We start from the raw sequence: 23,575 nt of genomic DNA, 5'->3' as shown, positions 1-23,575 counted from the left end.
AGAACGCTTTTCTGTACATGACTTAAGTATTTCATGTTTTATAGAACATGTTTTCAGAACATGTTTTACCTTTTTTGCTGCTGGGAAGAAAGCTTGTTTAAAATGTTGCTGTTTTTCATTTCTTCCTGTGTTCATTGTAGTAGTCAATAGTTGCTGCCAGCAAAAATAAAGGGAGAAGGAAGAATTAGAAGATTATTAACAAAATGACTGGTGCAGTGGTAGAGCAGAACACGAAGAATATTTTTAGAGTCCTAGGATGTTGTTTCATGTGTGGCATCACATCACTGAAACCCGATATCCTGCCTGAACTCTCTAAGTGTAGTCGCTACATTTTGTAAAAATCTAAAATGGCAGGTATTAGCTAGCAAGTGAAGAGTATTACTTTCTTGTATCCTAAGATATTGACCTGTCTGTACAACCAACATAGAAACCTTTCTTCTGGCAGTTTCTTCTTGGATGCTGTGTGCTGGAGATCACTGTTCCAGCTCTGTGCAAAACAGCATATGGGAGCTGTTGGCTTCACTGGGAATGAAGTATGTGTTGTCAGTGAAGATAGAGGTAATTTTCTGAAGTATGCGTAGACTTAGAACCATTGCAAGTGGAGAATTGAGTGCCAGCTTCAAAAGTTACTTATTTGCTTGGTTAAAGACTGAAGAAGTTCCAAAGATTAATGTAAAGGATGTACTGATACAGCATTCACTTCTAAAAAGAATTAATGGTGAGAATCTCAATTCAGATATTAAATGGAAATATGTGTTTATTTTTCCTGGAAAAATTTTGGTTTTGTAATTTGTACATTCGGACTGAGGACTGTAAATACTTTTTTTAAAAACAGGGTTAAAGTGTTTAAAAAGTCAATGCAACTAAATTCAACCAACTTCAATGACTTTTAAAAATGTTGCTTTGTTTTATATCATCTCACTTTGCCAAAAGAAATATGTAGGGTTTTTTTCCGAACTAATTAACTCAGAAGATGTGGGAACCATTTAATCTGAGTTGAAATTTTTTTATTAAGGCAAATGGAGTGGCCGATTCTGCAGGTATTTTGAATAATGATCATTGGTGGCACATTCTATTTGCAGCAATAAATAATGAAGATGCAAAATGGGAGTTGGGCAGCAGTGACCAATATGATGACCCTATTTCTAGGCTAATGTAATCCACTTAGCCAGAGTAGCTTACTGGAATAGAAACTACAATGCTACATTTATACTGCTCCTGGGGCCTACTTTGCTGATATCTAGCTGCAGTACTTTCTTAGGGTAATGTACTGAGGAGCTCAGGGTCTTTCTTTTCTTTAGCAGGGTAGAAATACTGAATATCTTAAATCCTGAAAATCATTAAATATGCATTATATACCAGAAAATAATTATGGTTATTCCTAAATTTATTCAAAATTAAGCATTCATATAAAATAAGCTCAAATGTGAATATCATGCAAAAACTTATCATGTGAAAGACAGCACTGTCATTAGCCAGCTGTATACAAACGGTCTTTGGTTCTATAAATACAGATTCTCACATGTGAGCTAGTAAAAGCAACTCACTCAGCATTTGGAGAAACCCATAGACATGTCTGGCATATTCCTCTCTACAGAAGCTGAATGTGCCAAACACTTGTCACTAGACTTTCAAAGGCTAAAATGCAGCTGACTTAAAGAAAGAAGATAAGCGCTCTGGCATCTAAAACCTGATGCATTAAGGATGTTCTTTCTGAATAACAGAGATACACTGCGTCCATTACATTACATCCTTCAGATCAGTGGAGATGTCATCCATATGAAAGAAAAGTCTCTTCAGATCTGTCATCTTCCCTGAAAAAATAAAGCTAATAATACAATGAGAAATAGTAGTGAGATAAGCTATGAAGGAAAATGGTCCTTATTGTCTTTGGTGGCTATGTTTTAATTCCTGACATGATCTGCTACCTGGTGTTTGGATACCTGCCAGAACCACTTATGCACCTTTTGATCATTTATCATCTAGAGATGTGAGGCCCAGAGTGTTTTGGACTTGGATTACAGTGCCAGTGAATTGAGTTTCCTGGTGTTATAACATCAGATTTGAAGGGATGGCTTGCCAAAAATGTAATAGCACAGGAGAAACAGGTGGCACTTAGCAAAAACACTGTCTTCAATTCTGTCTGCATGCTCTACTAACTGTCTATAAAGAAAAAAACCCAATACTACTGTATTGAAACAATAGACAGAAAGAAGTGAAATAAAAGCAAATTCAGGGTGTTCAAAGATATACCAGACTTTACATTTAGCCCTAATTACCCTTTGTTCAGATATACCAGGAGTGCATCTACCAGGGCTCCTAAAGAGATGTTTTCCTTTGGATTACTCCCAAGCCCTGTATTAGTCTCTGTTGTAGAGCACACACTTTGTGACACATCAGCAAACATCATCCCTGTCACAGCCAACCCTGTGGTATTGGGAGGGTATTGCATGACAGACTCATGTGGCTGTTTCCCTGAGGTTCAAAAATAGAACAGTTTATTATTAATTTTTCAGTCTTTGAAAAGAGGAGGAGGAACACAAACAAATGAAGCATGACCTTTTCCAGCCTCCAATGGCTCAAATTCATATTTCAAATACAAAATTAAAATATTATTTCTTCCATGGGATCATAAATGCATAAACCAGTGTGTTTATATGTTCACCTACATAATTTTGTCTGTCCATGTGTTCTTTCATTTCTGCATTTATATATACTATGATGGCTTACCTACAGAAAAGGAGTAGTAAAGCACAGAGTAAATGGAAGGACAAATTTCATGTAAACTAAGGTGTTAGCATCTTCAGGGATACACATTCAGCTCTTGGCATCAGGGGGTCTGTAAAAGAGCACATGCTTGCCTTTTCATTCTGCTGCAGTGTGGCCTGAGAAAGAGTGACTGAACAATTGGTAGCAAATGGAAAAAATAATTTATTACATTTACACAACTTCTTCCCTAAAAAGCATCGCTATAATCAAGAGAATTTGCCATTCTCTAGCTTATGAGTGTTGGTGTCTTGCTCATCTTTCATGTCTCTTATCAGTCCTATAACAAAGAAATCTCTGAAAATTATACCTTCTAGCTGCGACTTTTCAGAGACAATGAAAAAGAATGTGCTAATGTTGAAATTGTTATGGCACAGGATCAATGCAAGTGAGTTGTTTGGCATGTTTCATTAAGCAGCTAGACATAAAAACAAAAGGGTGAAAAAAATGGAAAATAAATTCCTAAAGCAATAGAAAAAGAAAACATAGCTCCACTGGCCCGAACATACTCAGCTGATCCACACCAGAACAGTCCTCATCAAACACCAAATAGTGTGAAATGTGGAACTGATTTCAATTGATGTATCATGCTTTCTTTGCAGGAATATCAAATTGATATATTTTTTGCCCAGACATGGACAGACAGTCGTCTTCGCTTCAACAGCACCATGAAGATACTGACTCTGAACAGTAATATGGTTGGCTTGATCTGGATCCCAGACACGATATTTCGTAACTCAAAGACAGCAGAGGCTCACTGGATCACCACCCCTAACCAGCTCCTCCGCATATGGAATGATGGCAAGATCTTGTACACCCTCAGGTGAGCACTTGGCAAGGTGCAGGGCTGAAAGCTTCTCCCACCTCTGGTGTAATAGTAGTAATTTTCAGCAATATCTTTGCTCTCTTCTCCTGATGCTCACATGGCCATGCTTTACAAATATTTAATTATTCAGGCATAAGTACTGCCAAGTTTTAAAAAAAACAAGTCTTGTCTTTCTATGAAAGCAACCTTGAGAAATGGGAAATAAGTCTGTCTAAGTTATACAATCTGGGCTTTTTAGTGTTTGTAATAAAATCGGGAATGTGTAGTCCCATAAAACCTGTCAAAAGCCTTTTTGATTGGAGTTAGATGCAGGGCTGGATAAAGCATTTTTAGATTCAGGCTAATGCCAATACTTGATTCTTCAAATAAGTCATGCTGAAATATAGTCTTTCACATCTCATCACAAGGGTGAATTGCTGGAGGAAAGGCTTTTACAGTTTTCTAATCTTTGTGATAAAATCAACTGTATGGTATAAGAAATACTGTATATATTTGCATTTTAAAAAGGCTGTGGAAATCAAAATATGTGTTTACTTGTGGAAGAGATTAGTTGTTCAGAAGGGAGTTTTGCCATAAGCCATGTTCCATAAGGGAAACTGTTTTAGAGACATGCCTTTCACGCTACATTTTCTTCTGTAATTGTGTTCAGCCCTCTCGGTGCACCTGAGAGGGCTGATCATGCTTGCAACTGCTGTTGGGCTCCAATACAAAGTCTTTGGAAAACAATAAGAAAGGAAATAAACATCTGGAAAAGCTGTTGATATTTTTAGTGCCCTTTACTTCTTAGGCTTGTTCTACTGTGAAGAGCTCCTGCTTACTTCAGTGGCCTTTAGCTAAAGAGTTTGGGGATTAAGGTGTCAGCTCCAATATTCTCTTGGTTGGGTTATTGTTTTTTTTTTCTCAGGGGATTTTGATTATGTGTTTTGTTGTTTTTTTTTCTATTAAGTTCTGTTTCAGTATTTCAGGCCAAGTATCTACAATCTACATAATAGTAGTTAGACTTACATACCTCTCACTAAAGAAATTGTTTGTTGAATGGACTACAAAATTTGTCAAAACCACCTAAAAGTAGGTTAATACTTGACCTGTTGGAATGGACATTTTTAGTATGTGAAAGATGTTTTGAGTTCTTTTTGATCATTCAGGTTGACCTCCTTTATACATGGGAAAAGTTGTTAGAATGATCATTTTTCACACTGGGTAATTCAAACCAAATTTGTCTGACCTAAATGTCAGGATTGGTATGACATGGAAGAGGTAGCTAGTGTATGCCCTGGTGTTGTGTGTACAGAAGGAAGTGTACAAGGTTCATTCATGTTCCATACCTCTCCGTCGTCTTCCCTGCCCCTTTTAGAGTGTGAATTCCCTCCTACTGCAGCACTACAAATCCTCTTCTAGTGGCATTGCAATAAGGCTATTAAATTCCTCACAGGTGACCTTTCCCAAGACAGTTTTCCTCTGTGTCATCCTATATCTGAGACGCAAACCTTTCACCGTAGAGTTTTTAATCTTTTTATGTAGTTTCCAAAAGGAAAAACCCACATAACCCATATGAATTATATCATTAAACTGTGTAGTATTTTTTAAAAGACTGTACAATAAACTAGCACTTAATTCAATTTACCTGAGTAAGTACATTCACTTTGTAAGCTATTAGACTTAAGAGTATTGATTTTTTAGTAGTAATTTCAAAATTGGCTGTGTTCTTGGGGATGTCATGTAAAACCAGCTTTCAAGTAGGGATGATGATGTTTCTGCTGTTCTGTTTGTTGCATCTGTACGAAACAGAATGGCATATAGAGATTTATTAAGTTTTGGAGAGAAAGCCTGAAGAAATTGAAAGAATTTTAAATTCACACTGTAAGTACACATGGTGAATATTTTTATAAGTTTCCCTCTGAAGTTCAAATTTTGTGGAATTGCATACAACACAAGCCATATTTCATATTATTTTTGTACAGAATGATTGTTTTCATCCCTGAACCTTTGATGATAAATTGTCTGGAGAAACACATGCACAGAATTCCTGGGATCCAGAAAGTCTTGATGATGTCTTTATGGGCATCAAAGCATTCTTGCATGATGCTTAAGGTTACCCTGCTTCCTCCTCTGGCTGTTCCTGTACTGGCACATAATAACAGACCCTTGGTTTCTTCATAGGCTCACCATCAATGCTGAGTGCCAGCTGCAGCTGCACAACTTTCCTATGGATGAACACTCCTGTCCTCTGATATTCTCCAGCTGTAAGTGCTTCTTTGATGCCTTATTCCTGTGTATGACTCTTATGCAGGAGCATGAGTTTAATTCTGATTTCTCTCAGGTTGGTCAATTGTTCCATAAGTATAAGAAATTCAGGTTTGCTCAAATATTTAGGGAATTTTTGTTATCCTCTCTTACACTTCTGGTAATGGACTTATGATATGAAGTCCCCTGCAGATTTACCCTTATTTTATTAGAATTGACTTTTTAGCTGATACCATACTCACAAACTCAGCAGATATTCCTACCAGTCTGTGCAATGTTAATTTATGCAATCACTTGACATTGCAAATGAGAACTGAAACTACAGTTTTCTGGTGGAGGTGCACATTATGGGCCATGCCCAGCAATCTCTGAACATCTGAGTTTATAGCACGTAGCCTGGTAATGCCTCTCTGTTTCATAGTAAAAGTAAATGGTGCAGCTACTGTAAATCTCATTTTCCTTTTATTGCTCAGCTTTGCCAGCAGTCCCAATGTTGTGTTTTATGTTGTGTTGCTGGCATATTTAAAACCTTCCTAACAGACAAGACAAATACATGGGGAAATGTATGGAAAACAAAAGCAGGTGAGTTAATTCTGGGGTCCAATATTACTCTGAGAAGTTATCTTCATACTGATTCATTTAAACAACTTTGAGATCTGTCTGCTCATAGGAATACCTGCATGTTTTTTTAATCCAAAACCACACAATGTAAAGGTTTTGAAAACATTTTTAAAAGGGTCTTCACAAAAGATTTTAATCTTGACAATCTATAAGACTCAGGATATGTGTTCTTTAGAAAGTAAAAGGAAAGTGTATAATTTTTTCTATTTAGAAACAAGATTATCTCCCTAATCCCTTTTAGAGTGATAGAAGAATAATACTATTGAATATTTTCATAATAAATATGCTATTGTGATGGTATATACTTCTGTTTATAAATATACAAACAGTGATCCACAACCACAAAACAGATTTGAATTTCTGACACAGAATGTTTTTTTCTTTTTACCTAGGAATTTTTTTTTTTAAATCAGTCATATAAATATCTTCCTTTCCTCCAAAATTCTATCACTATGTTGCCATTTTCTGTTTTTTGTAAGCATAAGTGAATCTGTGCAGAAACAGTTGTCTGTTTAATTCTGGTGTGTTCAGCTGAACAAGAGGCAGATAGCTCCTTTCTGCTCATGAACACTTGCCACTGAACTCTATGCACTTCAGCTGTCTTAGTTACTACATAAAACTGTTCTTGTGGCAATCTACTGTTGTTTTGTTGAACTGCTGGGAAAGATTTGTGAACTTAAAATCACATTCCAGACATTTAAGGAAGACTACTAAAATTTTGGTTGAAGTCCAAAGATTAAACCACATAAATTTGAGTGGTCCTGTGATAGCAATATTCAAAGAAAGTGAACTCTAATAAACAGGAAGTCACTTCAAACCTTGCATTCCCTAATAGCTAGACAGTTGCTAAATGGAAGTAAATTATGCTTTACGGTTTTTATTGAAAGAGAGAGGATATCAGTCAGTACTTCAGCAGGCTCTGCTCCATGGCAAAGTTCCAAATACATTTTGTATTGCAAATGTTCCTCCTAATTTTGATCTATTAGCTCATAACACTTATGAACTTGGAATGTACATGTATTGCCATCAGATATGTACTACTGTCTATGGAGGTGGAGATTATATAGAATAAAACAGAATGTGAATGTGTTGCAGTTTCTGTGTATTCTTTGTAGTTTCTTACCAGATGATGGATGCTGTAGAGGAAGTTAAAATAATATTTTATAGTTTTTTCAACCTTTTTGGTCATGTTGAAAATAAGGGTTTATTTCTTTAGATTCATACTGAATATTTCCCCTTGAACAGTTTTAATGCTGCAATTGCCATCATACAGGACATCTCCTGTATAATTAGTTTGTTGCATAATTCACTTGCATTTTCAGTCTTGTGTACATTCACAGCAGTCTCTAGCTAGATGGCACTCAGTGGGACTCAGGAAGTGAATGACTGAGTGAATGCATGAATGATTTATTACTGCCTTCTATGACAAGTTTCTGAAGGGACAAGCTGATTAGGGATTCCAAGATGTATGTCTTTGGATAAAATAATAACCTTTGTAGAATTCACAGCTCTCCCCCTTCATTCCTTCTGTTTGTTCCTCAGCACACAGACAAATCTTTGTAGTTTCCATTGTAGGCAGGTATAAAGAAGCAAAAGTTACAGGAAATATTCCATACACTGGTACACACAGATGAAGTTTAATATTTGAAATTTCTGACTTTTTATTTAAATTTCCCTTGATATTTCAAAAATATGAAACTCATCTTAACTTTTTCTAGAATATTTACCTCTAGTGCCAGCTAATTTGCACCCTAACCCTTTTGTTACTCTGGGGACAGTTGATGTTCCCTCAGTGGGTATACTGAGTTCTACTTCATCTGGTTGCCAGGATGAATAAGGAGAAAACAGTGGCTTATAAAAAGGACCCATCTCAGTGTGCTAACAGTAATTAACACCTGCCCCTTCCTGTAGAGAATCTTGTTCAAAAACAAATTCCTAGAGCTCTCAGGTTTCTTTTATAGGATTTTAAATGTATTGACATAATCTGAAGCTGCTCAGCCTGTGCAGCTTTTGTACATGGGGTGACATGATGGGGTGACTCCTCTGGCATATCAGGCCGTGTGGTCAGTGTGTGTCTATAGTTGCTGTTCTTATGTAGATGTGCACTCAGCACACTGCTCATGTGAAAAGTTGATCCCAGTAACAAAAGGGCTGCTGTGCCACGTGACAGATTGTGTCTGCTCCATGCACCAGATTGGTTTGATGAACCACATGTGCCAAGAAGGATTTCTCCCTAACGAGCTACAACAAGGCATGGAATGAATGTACATTTCCCTGTAAATGTGAAAAAAGAATCAACGCTGTGACTTGATTGCAGTGGAGCAATCTTGGATAGATTTTGCTCTATATGATCACTCTTTCTTAATATGGTTTTGAAGTACTGTATGCAGCTATGTAAAAATATTCTGTCACTGTCATTCTTCATTTGGGTTAATTTATCCTCTTGAGCCAAGGGAGGCTGCTGTGCTGCTTTTGGCACTCAAATAGCACATTAAACTGTCTTGGTTATCTCTATTCAGCATTGATTTGAACATTTTGGAAATACTTTCAGGATGCTGCCATAAAATTTAGTTTATTGAAGTAGTTAGGATTCACATAAACTTCAGGAAGGAAGAAATGTTCTGTCTGAACATCTAAAGGATGATATCAGCACAAGAACAAATAAGACGCAAGCAACCAAAGGCAGACTGGGAATGAAAAGTTAAGCACATTAATTGTGAAGCTTCTGTTGGAAACTGTGGGTGCTCAAATATTATAACAACTCAAAAGTGTTTGAACAGAGCACTGGAACAACATTGCATTGGGAGCTATCAAGCATAACAAGATCACTCTGTAGTAATGGCCACTATTTTTTTTATTCTGAGTTATAAGAGCATTATAGATTAAAGATCAGGAAAAAGGGGCTGTATGGCTAAGCTACTTGAAAGAACTCTTCAGCATTAGAGTTACCATGTGACTGTTTTCTAGCTAGCTTACATGGTTTTAGTTTTCCTTTCTCAGTCACTGGTGAGACTGCTGAATGTTCTGGATTTTCTTAACTTGGGAGGACTAAGCATACTGTAAAATAATGTGAGAATGTTTGCACCCAAAGCTGTGTAACAGTTAATTGTTTGAGGTCTTCATTTTTTTCAGACCAGCAGAAACCTCCTCTCCCATATATGTGTTCAAGATTAACTTGACACTCCTTCAGGTGACAGCATCTGAAAGCCATTACACCTTGTTTTGACCATCTGGTCAACTAACTTTTTAATTATGTCCAAGGAGGTTTCTGGTGGAAATGTGTGCTAGCTGCATACCTGAGGTCTGAAACAACCTGTAAGGGCATGCCTGGGGCTTTACCAGATGTAGTAATACTGAGCTGCAGTGCAAGATGCCAGAAAACTTTTTAAAAAGTGACCAAATTGATTAATGGGTTTTCACTGTTTTATTTTTCTTGCTGCTGTTCTGATCAAACTGCAGATACAGTTGTTCATTTTTAAAAGCATCTTTGACTTAGACAACAGGAATTATGGCATGCTTTGTAGGCAATTACTGAGAATTAGTGAGAAGGTCTAGTGTCCTGAGCTACCCATTACTGGAGGATTGCTGCAAGACAGGAAAAGCTGGGCATGCCCAGAATGCCATTCTTGTTGCAAACACCAAAATACATATACAATGGTTCACAAAGAATTCAATTACTTTTAATTCATTTAAAATAGGAGAAAGCAAGATTTCCAACTATTGATGGTTCAGTTTGTTCAGTCAGGACTTAAACAAAATATTTTTTTGCATTTAAAATGTTAGAGTTGTTTTAGGTTTTTTTAAAGTGATGTACAAAAGCATGGCAAGTATTACAGGGGGAAAAAAAAAAAAAAGAAGGAAGTGTGCAGTGCTTTCAAAAGAAATTTATCCAAATCTAACATAGTGCTTGAAAGGAACAGATTCCATTTTTCTAAATATAAACTCAGTTCAATCAAATGTTCCCCCTTTGAACATGAAGCCTCTTATGGATATGCAATCAGTACTTTGAGCCTTGTATCATTAATTTCTAACACAACTAGCTGTCATCACCCATTTTAATATGTTTCTCCTAGCCTAGAAAAGTAATTGCTGGTTTTGTGGAATGAGCTGTGCTTTATTTCATCTCCTTTGTCATCAGCAGAGTCATTAATACAGTCTGAGGGCAGAAATTTACTTTTGATGAAGAACAGGCCAGAAGGAGCACAGCTTAATGTTCATATCTCAAGAGGAGTTTCATTAAAGATGCTGGAAAGGCATTGTAATGTGCAGAAAGAGCTTTAATCCAGATCTGAATTTCCATCTGTTCTTTCTGCAATGGGCTGAGCCAGATCGTGGGGCGCCAATGGAATTCTTGAACCAGTTTTTGTGATGAGCATATTTTGGATATTGTTGCTTTTTCCTCTTCTAGGAAGATAGAAATACTTGTATGCATCCATCCTTCTTTTCAGAAGACTGTCTTTTTCAGAGAATAGTCAATATAGAGAGGTCTTATAAAGAAAATAAGAAATATATTTATGGAAAATTTGTCCTTTGAAGTTTCCTCCCAAGCTCTGTATTTAGCATATGACTTTTGTCATATATGCCAATTAATGAACATAATATGTGAAGCATATCTGTGACACATCCCTCCTCCTATTCATCTACTAATTCTTCTCTTACACAGACATTTCCATATCTTATTTCATTTCCCCTCTTTTAAACTGTTTTATTTGCACATTTTTTTCAAATAGCTTGGCTAGTGTGCAAGACAATCTTCAAGGAAAATTTGATCATTCTGAAGATTTATGAGGTGTGCATAACTCTGTAGGGATCTTCTTTTCTTGGTTAACCTGTGAGAGTTAGTGTTTCTAAACACTTTTACCCGAGGTACCTATATGTACAATGACACCAGGATACAGTAAATTTACAATAGGTGATAATCTTATGCAATTTCATTTCGTCATTCCAATAGCTTTTCTGAATGTATTCTGGTACTGCATTGCTTAGTTTTAACTCTCCTTAGGTTTCCTTTAAATTGCCTGAGGGTGTTTCTTTTTTTACCTAACATAAGTTAGATTCCTAGGGAGTACCATACTCTTTCCTGGGGAAGTCAAATATTTATCCAATTCCTTGACTACTCGCTACTGATTAATTTACTGCTACTTTTCTGTGTGTGACTCAATAAATTTTTCAATACGTAAGAGACATTGCATTAAATATCTTTAGATTTTTATAGGTCTATTTTATAGCCAAGCCAAGACTCATAATAATTATTACAAGTTAATTTTTATTGTAAGTTCTGCTAACTTTTATCTAATTTCTCAAATATGATGTATTTTTATGAAGCTGTTCAAATTCATCCCTGATGTTAGTACACTCAGCACTAAAAATATACTTTCTACATCAAATTTATGGTAGATTTGTGCCAAACTAGTAAGTATTATTAATATTATTTTGGCACATACTGTTACTGTTAGCATTGTGTCTCATTTTTCAAGGTATATTAGAGGCAATTTTTTAAACATATATGGCTATATGGTTCAATGCTTGCTCCAAATTTATGCAACATGTTGTAATGAAAGTGTACTATTAATCAATATGATATTGCATCTGATAAACACTAGTACATAAATGATATTTCTTTGGTAAAAAAAGCAGTGAAACTTCCCCAGGGTCAAGGGTTTACCACTGCCTCCATAGTAATCAGGCTGAACTGAAGGCTGTGGCTAATTCATGTACTATCCTGAGCTCCATTTCCTCACAAAGAGCCAAGGTTTTGTACTGGTAGCAGACCAAATGTCTCTCTCCTTTTATAGTGAAATTTTTCTCCACAAGATTGAAGGCTTCTCTGGAGAGGGAACAGCTGCCATTACTTCCAGCGAAAATGAGACCCTAGAGTAAAATTACAGTAAGTGCTAATTAGTGAAGCCTAAAATGGTTAACTCATGATATCTTGGGGCCAGCACAGCCTTCCAGAGACTCTCTGGATTGATGGTAGGCTATTCCAGGAACATGGCATCTACCCTAGTTTTGTAGCGGTCTTCCGAGGATCCTCAGTGTCTCCATTTGCCCTGCACAATTTTCTGAGGAAGATGGGATGCCCATGTTGTGAAACAAACTCTCTAGGCAACCTGCTTCAGAGCAAAAAAAGTGCTGTTATTCCTGGATCTGAAATTTAATAGAGGTGAATGTATTTCAGGAGTAGGACCCTCCAGCTCTTTCTTATAGAAGGAGACTGGAAGTCTTAAAAATCCCAGGTGCAGTCTGGACTTTCAAAGCAACTAGTCTTATTTTTCTATATTTTCTATTGGTAAAATTAAAAAAAAATCAGCCTCAAAAAATTTTAGAAAGAAAAAACCTGCCTGAGAGCCAGTTGTTTTTGTCAAGAATATATGTAGCTAAGTTGTGCTTATGGTGTCAGTAGAAAATAAGAGAAAGTGCTGATTGCATATCTGAGAGCTAAATGTATTAGCAACAGGCCCTGGAGTCTCTGCCATGTGACAGTCATTGTTAGTGCCCATGATTTCATAACAGATCTCAAGATATTCAGTGTGTATTTGAAACTAAAACCCCTTTAAGCATCTCATCATATGCCAATGTGAGCCTGTTCTTTTTATCTTTCTTTTAACCAGACATTTGACAGCATGACAAATACACCATTGGCAGAAAGAAAATAGTTTTAACTCTCAAATGTAATATAACTTATTATGTACTACATGTTTCTGTTATTGTTAGTTGCTTATCTAGGTCTTTGATAATTGATTTTCAAATTAATCTGATCATTAGTGAGGGGCTAGTCCATAAGCTGTGAAGTCACGGCAGCCTTACACTTGTAAAATCTGATTTACAGAGCTCATATTTGAGATATTTAGAGCACCAGGAGGAAACAGCCACAGTCTTTTGCATAATATTTTTTAACATAAGGACTGACTGGTTTTGACACCCTGTAACAATTATGAGACTGGAAAATGTAGCCATGTTGTACCAGCCTGTAGCCATCGATGACTGGAGTGCAGCTCTTAGTGGCTACAGGCTGTCCAGTAGGGATGGGACAGGAAGGAGATGCAAGGGGCTCCCAACAGCACCAAGAGATGGATAGCACGTCTCTGGAGATTGGCCTTGACTAGGTCAACTGCTTTTAGGCAGGATTTAGAGACCAAGGCAACAAGGGGAACCTTGTGAACCAGTAGCAATCCCTGGGGTCTGCCTCAGGGTCAGATCTGACAGGTGTCTAAGGGCGCTTTCCATAGATTGCAAGATTTCTTGATCCCCAGGGGTAAGAAATCAGGCAAGGAAGATGAAAGATTGGCATGGCTGAGTTGAGACTTGGTGGTCAAACTAATGGGCAAGAAGAAAATGTGCAAGTAATGGAAGCAGGGACAGGTATCCTGGGGGGAGTACAGGGATGCAGTCTGGTTCTGTGGGAATGGGGTCAGAAAGGCTAAGGTACATCTGGAGCTGAACTTGACAAGGGATGCAAAAAATAACAAGACAGGACTCTAAAGGTATGCTAGGGAGAAAATGAAGGTAAAAGAAAGTGTACAATTGTCATTACTGGCAAACTGATAACAATGGACAAGGAGAAAGCTGGGGTATTTTCTCTTACAGACAACAGTCAGAGCCAACAGTGCCCAAACTCTTCACAGTTCTATGCATAGCTCACTCCTCTTTGGGTCTTTCATCATTATCTTAATTCTTGAAGAAACTTGCAAAGACACCTTCAACAATTCATGCTTCATTGTGTGTGTTCAGATGTTAGGACATAGCTTATTTGGTATTCCTTTCTTTGGAGATTTCTGCAAATGCTGGTGTAATTAACTGCTTTTATTCCTTGTAGCCTCCCTTAATGTAACTGAAATGTACCTCATAAAATATTACATAAAATATGAAATTACAAGTTCAGGTAGCCCCTGCTGAGCAACATAAAAGTTGCAACCTTTCCTTTCTCCTACTCTGATTTCCATGTTTCCAAAGGCAGAAGACAAGCTTGATTGAATCCAGAAGGTTCAAGCTATTTTAGATCTCCAGTACAATACATTTAATATTTTTAAAGAAACAAAGAGCATGTTGTTTTCTAATTGCTTTAGTGGTTTTAAAGAGCGGATTAGGAAAAAAAAAAAATTATTGTGTTTTCCATAGTCACCTCAGTGGCCACGTTAAAAATTACAGTAATGCATCTCCAAACCATGAGAACTGTATGTTTGAACTTACTGGTCATCTGATAAGAAATGAAGACTGGCTGCAGAATTTCTTCAAAGTATACAGAAACCTTTTGGGATTGTGGGAAGCAAAAGGTAACAAACCAGTGTCAGATCCAGAAGAAATATTAAGTAATTGAGAAGAAGAGAAAAGGAGAATGAAGAGAGAGCAGAGTTGCCAAGGTCAGCCAGAACACCCGCAGTACCCCACAGAAGTGTAACAAAAGCAGTGAATATTGACTCTCAAATTAAACTCATCTTGGATAGAGCCCAGCCGATGCTTGTTACTTTTGCCGGGCTTGGCGGACAGATGATAATGGGGTTAGTAGAAATCATTAAAGGTTTACTTGTAACAGACTCAAAATTTACGATGAAAACATCAAGTCTTTAACTCATTTGCCTTGTCTTGTCAATTTTATTTACTTTTAACATCACCTGGAAAAAACAAGGCAGACTGGAAACATGAAATAAAAAGCCCCATCCTTTTCTTGCCTCTGGTACTGAAAAAATCATGGAAAAATTCATGGAATCAGTACCAAAAGCATATCCTAAGTGCTGATGGAGCTAAGGAAGAAGAGTGAGGCAGTAGTGCAGCTTTGAATGTGTTTTCCTCATAGAGCTAGAGGACAATCAGGGAAATGCCCTGCTTATCTGTTCCACTAAGAGGAATGTTGCTGAAGTTTACCTGGCTATGTCCCTTGCTATGCATAATATTTTAGTCCTTTTTCATAGTTAGGTGGCATATTTTTCTGTCAAAACAATATATGATGTCTTTGCCTATCACATAGCCCCTCAGACAAACAAACAAGTGATAAATTTTAAAGGGGGGAAAGAGGGAACACACATCAAGACAAGAAATTTAAATCACTTTTTAAATAAGTGTTTTTATGTTCTCCCATAGGATGTAGATTTTCAGTTGGTACTTTAAGAAACCCTGCACTTTTGTGTATCTAAATAGAGAAATTATTTCTGTAGAATGGAAATTATGTTATGATTTAATGTTTGGGTTAGCCATGCATATTAAAAAGTAATTTATTTTTCCCTAATTTTTTTGCAATGTGACTTCTGGCGATTTTTCTACTAATCTATTAAAACTCAGGAAGAGCTGATTTTTCCATAAAATCTTTCCATCAGTTTTAAGAAAGTAAACGTAGAGAGACATGTAAATTGAAGAAAAAGTTCACTCTGTTCTGAGGCGATTTGCCTAATCAACAGCTTGTGCAGAGGACACTGAGTTTCCTTTCTACCTCTTTCTAACTTTCTTCCTAACTGAGCTTCTTTCACTGGAAAGCCAAAGGGAGAGCCGGTGCGTGACTTTAGTATGTCCTGGTGGGCTGCAAGAATCTAGGAGCTCAGAAGTTCTCCCAGCTCCATCAGTTGACATGTCACCTAAATTAGATTGTTTCATGTAGTCTGTTGCTTTTGCTCCACTTGCATTGATGTCTCTTGATAAGCACTGGGAAGCAAAGCCAGCAGTACCTGTCTCTTCTGTTTGGCCAGCCCTGAGTGCATCAGTACAGGGAAAGTCCCAGGTTTTTTTAACTCTGGAAGCTTCATTTGACTTCAGTGTTTCTTCTTTAGCAAACAACCATCAGTGAAAAAACAAGACTTTTATTAAAACAAATCTGATTATCAGGAAGTGGAATGAATTGCTATTCACAGTATTTCAGTCCTTCATCAATATCTTTCTATTTTCATCCTTAGTGACACAGTTTAGAAGAAAAACACATCAGAGCTGTTCCTCGTCTCTTATGCAACAAAAAGATGAATGAAGTTCTTAGACTTGGTCCCTAGATCAAAGTATTCTATACCATGCCCCAGGATATATTAAAGCTATCTGAATTCCTAATTGAACCTGTTGTTTGACTAGAGCAGAATAAAATAATGTGTGTGAAAAGCTAAAATGAAATTTTTAGGTGAATATATTGGACAAAAAGATCCATCCTGATCTCACCATCTTCTGCTCCAGTTCTGTCCCTTGCAAGAAAAAAATCAGCATGACTATAACAAGAACAAACCTACAAAATAATCTGTGTTCTTCTTTCTCTCATAGAGATCCATCCTTCTACACATACTCACAGATACAACTAGAAGAATGAGAAAGTATGTGAAAAAATATATTTAATAATTTTTAATCTTTTCATTACTTTCATGTTCTCAGCTAATAAGGTGACAAGCAGTATGCTTACAGCCATGTAGAATTAAACAGGATGAAGGAAAGAAAAGAACAAATCCTACTGAGAATCCTCTAAAATGGACAAACAGATGGCCTTTAACTTTTCTCAATGGAATATATGTCAATATTTCGTTACGGCTTGAGGTACTCCAATGCTCCTATGCTTATAAGTCTTCCCTTTATCAGCATTAACTGATTTGACATTTGAGTGTACATTTCCTATAATTATGCTTTAAAAATATTGTCTTTGGGGTTGCAATGGTATAATCGGCATATCTCATGGCATCTGAACTGAAGAAGGCTGAATGTCAAAGCTCATGAAGACATTTCAAGGAATTTTTTTTTTTCCTTTTAGAGGAGATGATTCCTGTGAAATTTTGAAGACCATACATTTTAACTTTGTCATGTTTTGGTTATAACAGAAAGACATATCCACCATATTACAACCTGAAGCACCTGAATCCTAAATATGTGATGCTTAGTTTCAAATCTCACCTTAAAAGGACAATGGAAAGATTCTCAATATTTTTTTTTTTCATTTTGCTTGTAAGTGGGCTGATCACATAGTAGCTATTTTACAGTTTTTTAATTTTTTCTGTCCGATTTCTTCACTACAGAAGGTGCAATCAATATGTTTATTTTAGTTCAAAATGTATACCTAAAGGAATAGTACCTATTTTGCAATTACAGTTGTATTTATGTATTTTTATGAAAGGGGCAAAAATACCACTTCTTTAGGAAAATAATGGTAACCATTTAGGATACTCACTATAGTTGATGTTTAAATTCTGGAAAGTTGGTCTTTCTAAGTTAAAAGGAAGAAAAAGCAGCAGGAAATGCATGTTTCTACCTTACAGGTATTTTATTCCTGTATTGATTGACTTCAAATGAAGCTGCTAGACCAAATGATCATGGAAAAGTTTGTCTACAAGTGATGACTTTCAACACAAGGGAACTTTGAGGGCTGAATGGTGTATTTGTTCACAGCGGTTGTCTGAAAAAAATCAGTATTTCAGTAAGACAACACTGCTTGCCTCTGGCAGTCAGAAAAGACAACCATGAACTCAAATATCTCTTATGATTAAAAGAAAACTCAGATACCCAAGTGGTTTATGACACTATATGTCCTTTCTTTCTTTTTGTCCCCAACACGTCTCTCCAAAGTCCATACTTTCCAATCTTTAAAACTTTTCTAACCAACATGAGACTGCAGAAAGAAAGATAAAAGCTGTTCCTAGTAACTTGCAAATCTCAAAGTTGTCTGGGAGATTTGTACTGCTGGTTTTAATTGATTTACATGCAAAATATAGCAACATTTCTTATGTAAAGGCTTAGCAGAACTGACAGTCAAATATCCTGGTCTGTGGTACTATCAGATTTCAAAATCAGCCTGCTGGGACTGGTCACTACTTGTATGGGAGTTTCAGCAGGAAAACTGAGGTGTTATTGTGATTCCAAAATAACAGTTTCACTTATATCTACAGTCATGTTCACTATGATTTGTCACAGGCACTAAAGAGTGTCTTCTCTCTAGTACCTTGCATAACTGCATGTGCCAAAGCAAAGCACATTAATGGTCCGTGCATGTTTGTATTCTTTAGTGTGCATGTACTGTATCTAAGTCGTGAATTTATGTGGCAGTGGTCAGTACCTGAAGTGGGGAGGTTCTGACTTGATAGATGGAAACAAAAAATCACCAAGGACAATCAAGCATTGGAGAAAGTTTTCTAGACATTGTGAAATCTTTGTCCTTGAAGATTTTTGAGATGCAACTGGAGAAAGCCCTGAGACACCTGGTTTGGATTAATTTCAAACTTATTTTTATCAGGAGGCTGAACTAGAGACATCCTGAAATCTCTTCCAACCTGACATCTTTTTCTTATTCAAAACAATTTTTATAGTAAAATTTACATTTTTATATTAAAATTTACATTATTCTTTATAGAGCAATTCATTCACATTCAGAAGTAGAAATATCTACTTGAGAAACCCATCTTTCCCTTAAAACATTTTAAAACAGTCAATTCAATGTTGGCTTTCTTAAGGAACTCCCAGAAAGTAGGGAGGAGTTGGGAAAGAGTTGAAAATTTTTTCTATATTTTTTACTGTACAATGGTTGTTGCCACCAGTAATCATTGGTATATTATGTGCAAACAAGGTAATCTTTAGTTGATTGATATTTTTGGGACTCTTCCAAAAACTGAAACAAACAGGCAATATGTTAAAAAGCCAAGCAGAATACAGAATTTTATTCCCCCAGGGGTCTCCCCACTGTGCAGGAATTGATTTTCATGTCCCTGGTGTACAGGTCCCTGTATTACAGGTTCCTGTGATGGCCAATTCTTCCACCTCCTGGCCACTGGCATTCACCACAACAATACACTAGGGCTCTAACACTGTGGCAGCTCATTCTGCTTTGATAAAATTAGACAGTACTTCTGGTTTTTGTCACAGGTCAGACACCAGATCTGTTACACCTTTACTCCGTCCCCACAAAATCATCTCCTATTTTTGCAGCCTTCTCCAGAAACATCCTGGGACTATCTTGTCTTCTATAATATTTTCCTTTTTTCATTTCTACCTTTGTTCTTCTCCTCCTTTTTCCTCCCCTCCCTCACTCCCATTCATTTTTTTTTTCTCATTTTCTCTTTTTCCTCTCCCTCCATACTTTTTTTCATTTCGTCCTAGCGTATTCTTCAACCCATGAATATTTCCTTTCTCCACCTACACAATTTTTCTTTGCACTCCCCTATTGTCTGGCTGTGGCCAGAATGGCCATCTCCATCTGGCAAAAACAAATGCTCTTTCCAGCTTCTTCATTCTTTGTCAAAAAGCAGAAAGGAGTTGAGAGGCTGAGGTTCACCTGTGAAACCATAACACCTAGAGAATATGTCTTGCTTGGAAGATCAGGGTGTCCTCTGCAAATGAGTAATAAGTGTTAAGTGACATGCAGCTAGACCATTACGTATAATTAAGGAGGCAGAATCAAAATGCTGAGAGAAGAAGTCTGGGGAAAAATAATAAAAATATTTAAGGAGTAATTTGTTTTTTTTTGTGATGCAGATGTTGACAGAGGAGAAAAATGGACAGTAAGTTCTAAATTTGAAAACAGAGATCCAGAAAATCCATGATAAAAGGTAGAGCCCCCAGAGAGAAAAATCAAGAACTGTGACTGAATTTCAGAGTATCCACTGGAAACTTGCATTTAGAAAGTACTGTGAACATAGAGAACTAGTATAGAAGCTCGACCAAGACCAAAAAATAAGCAGGAAAGAAAATATGTAGTTACTTTACTGTTCAAGATTCAAGCATAAAAAAAAGCATTAGTTTATGCCATATATATATCTATCACACAATTTTTAAATTTTCTATGAAATTGTTTTTCTAATATTTTCTTTTCATAAGCATCAGTTTAAATAATTCAGCAGTGATCTAAAATGTCTGTACTTTGCTGAAATCTGACCAGCTTTCCCTAAAAAACTCTCAGTATTTTTCTTTCCAGTAGTTTTCTTACCATATACTTTTGGTATTTTTTTTTCACATAAATCAGAAATTGGAGCAGAAGAGATGAAATATTGTAAAGTATATTTTCATGGTGTTCCTTCAATAAAGAGAGGCAGAGCATGGCAGAAATTTCTCTCTGGAGGTTTTACTTCTGTAGAATTTCTGGACAACTGTAATAACTGAATGTGAGACTGAAATATTGCTCAGAGAGATGTACACAATGGTCAGAATGAAACCTTTTGACATTCTGGAAAATAATCATCACACAAATACTATTTTGAATGACAGACTGCAATTGCAAATCTGCGTCATCATTTTAATGTAAGCTTCACCTTAACACCATTAACTATAACAGGCACAAACCACTTTTGAAACCATAGGAAAAGCTAGTATCTGTAATGGTTAGAACTTAATAGAAAATTAATAATGATAGTTAAATCTCTCAAGGAGATTTATGCATGTTCTTTTAAAACATATTTAATTTATTTTAATTTATTTATTCAATTTATTCTCACCTCTTAACTCGGGTTGACACTACTTTTCCAACTATGTGAGGTCTTGAGAAACTGAAGAGACCTTTGTTAAGTAACCTAAAATACTTTTTTACTTCATTGAAGTGTTGGTAATTTCAAGGTCTTTTTATTAAGCTATTGTGTCTATAGGATTTTACTTTCATTTAAAGCCTTGGATGATTTTAAGGTATTCAGTATCAAACTTACAGAAATTTTGCAACTAGAAAGATTATTAAAATTGAAAGAACTTCTTTATATGAGTATTATTGTGATATATATTTATCAAAATCATATTTCTAGAATAGTAGCATATGAAATGATTACTGCTGAACTGTCTTGATCAAGAGAAAAGCAAAAGGGTTTTTTTCACAATTACTTCACTTTAATTTTTACTGAAAAATCAATTTAAAGTGAGTTTTGGATAGCATTTTTTAAAATATAAAGTTATAAATTAAACAGTTGAAATTACTTTCTTCATATAAATGATAAACTTTTGCATTGATGATAGACATACAGTACTTTTTTACCAATACCAGAGTTTGATGTCACTTTTAGGGGTTTTTCCCCTACTCTTTAAAATATTACCTGTTCTTTCATTCACTATTGTGAATGATGTGATCCCATAAACTGAAAGAAAAACAAACCCACAAAAAAATATACATTTAGCCTTGCATGAGGTTTAATATGACCAGGGCATATGTAAAAGTAAATGAGTCTCAAATATCTCTGCTGTGTTTACGTCAGCGTGTTAGTTTGGACATCTATTACACTCCAGTACTATAAGAAATCTACACAAGTGTGTACACTAACAGTTCAGTACCAGAAGGACCTCAGGTTATTAGGTTGGAGGAGGTGTCATGCTGTGTTAAAAGCAACCCACAAACTCAGGTGTTGTCATGTTGAAGACATATAAAATTCACTTGCTGTGATGGCTTATTAATAAGTTTAGTGCTGTGGATATCTTAGATGTATGCCATGGGACATTGCTAAAATTCTTTGAATGCCAAAGTAGCTGATCAGTGAATCTGTATAGGATTGTCACCAAAGCCTCTGTGCCTTTCCTCTTGATGGTATAAGCATTGACGAATTTGTTTAATGTGAGCTGGCAACACCAAATGTAATTGTACCTATCAGATGAGAGGGGATATTTTGCAGAATTTCTGTAATCACAGTCTTATTTTCAGTTCTCTTCCTGAAACTTTGAGACTTAGAAACTTAATTTTAAAATGGCAGCCTGGGAACATCCATGTTCTTGATTCCAGTGAAATAGCAGGTTCATTAGGAGAGCTTTACATAACATGTGATTGGAGTTTTCACATAGTAACAGAAAAGCATGGTACTCATTCAATCACAGGCTTTGGTATTTATATTGCCCTAATGTATTGAGTTTTCTAATTATTAGGAAAGGTAATTTCATTTTTCACTGGGAGAAAAAACATCTCACCCAATTACAACTTCTATGTTGTTCAAGATTGGATTGTTCCCAGTTTTGCCTTAGTGCATGTGATGTAGAATATCAAAGGATTCCTAACATTAAGAAATGACATTTTTAAGTTCATCGTTAAATATTTAATGGTCTGAAATAAATATCTGAGGGTCTGGCTTTGAGTCAAAATATTTGTGTACTGTCAGGGTAGAATACCTTATAAATGGGTGCCAGAGTCAGTACCCTATGAAAACAAAACGTGTTCCTCCAAGGCACTGAGGCTGTATCTCTACCAGGAAACTAAAAACAAATGGATTTTATAGAGTGGTGGAAATGGGATAACAGGAACCTTAAAAGAAGTTTAATAGTTTAATATAGTGAAAAGCAAAATTCCATACCTGGGGTGGAATAAACATTTTAGCAGGGGGCTACTGCTGGAGGTTGACTACCTAGAAAGCATCTTTGCAAGCAAAAAAGGCCTGGATGTCCTAGATAACTTTCTATAGCTGAGAAATTTTCAGTAAAAGATTCCATTTGTCAATGGAAACATAGAGATGAAATAATTTGAAGTAATATCTCAGCATGGGAAAGAAGTCATAAACTCTGATTTTGTTAAAGAAAGCATTTTTTAGCAAACTAAACTCAAGCAAAGTTATTTTAAAATGTCAGCATATGAATGAAATATTTGACAAGCACTAATAGTGAAAGAGAAAGTAGTGGGCAATGCAAAAAGTGGAGTTTTTTATGAAAGTCGCAAGAGTAAGTGTAATCTTGCTATCTAGATTTACATTCATTTACAAATCAAATAGTTCCCATGAAAGAACACAGTATTCAAAGGCGGATTTGAAAACTAGAAATTGCTTTTTTTATTTCTTCTTGGCTAGCATGAATAATGTATATCAAAAGGTTATGTCAACTATTATTTTTATTCTTTGTATTGAAATTAGATTCCCTATATCTATTCAACAAATTCATTCAGCTATTCAGTCTTTATCAGTCTTTATCTTCCACCTCATTAACCAAACAAGAGAGTAAAGGACGGAATCAGGAAGGACAATCTTCAAAATTTATTCTGTTTTTGCTATTAAAAAAAGTCAGTTTTTCACAAGTTCAACAATGATAGCATTGAAAGAGAAATTGAGAGAAATACCTGATGTTTTGTAAGTACGGTATGTCAAGATTGATAGAAATTTTTGCTTGTAGTTTAGAGAAGATTCTGCATAACACATTTTTTCCTATTTGCTAAGAAAAAATTCTATAAAGTTGTACAAGCCATAGAATTGCTGACAAGACAAAAAGGACGGGAGGTTTTAGAGAAAAACA

General features: G+C 36.0%; 1 protein-coding gene across 4 annotated transcripts in view; it reads left to right on the top strand.

Moving 5' to 3' along the window:
• The window catches only part of GABRG3 (gamma-aminobutyric acid type A receptor subunit gamma3), a 296,838-nt gene that overhangs the window by 141,490 nt on the left and 131,773 nt on the right, over positions 1-23,575 (top strand). For all 4 annotated transcript variants that reach the window (XM_031504126.3, XM_085582609.1, XM_021546689.3 and 1 more), the window contains exons 4-5: positions 3,369-3,589; positions 5,753-5,835. In XM_031504126.3, the coding sequence (XP_031359986.1) occupies positions 3,369-3,589; positions 5,753-5,835 (304 nt within the window). The remainder of the gene's footprint in view (positions 1-3,368; positions 3,590-5,752; positions 5,836-23,575) is intronic.

This window comes from Lonchura striata, chromosome 1 (assembly GCF_050655825.1).
Source record: "Lonchura striata isolate lonStrDom1 chromosome 1, ASM5065582v1, whole genome shotgun sequence".
Lineage (NCBI taxonomy): Eukaryota > Metazoa > Chordata > Aves > Passeriformes > Estrildidae > Lonchura > Lonchura striata.
The sequence above is the reverse complement of the archived record's forward strand: the minus strand, read 5'-3'. Positions and strand labels throughout refer to the sequence as shown.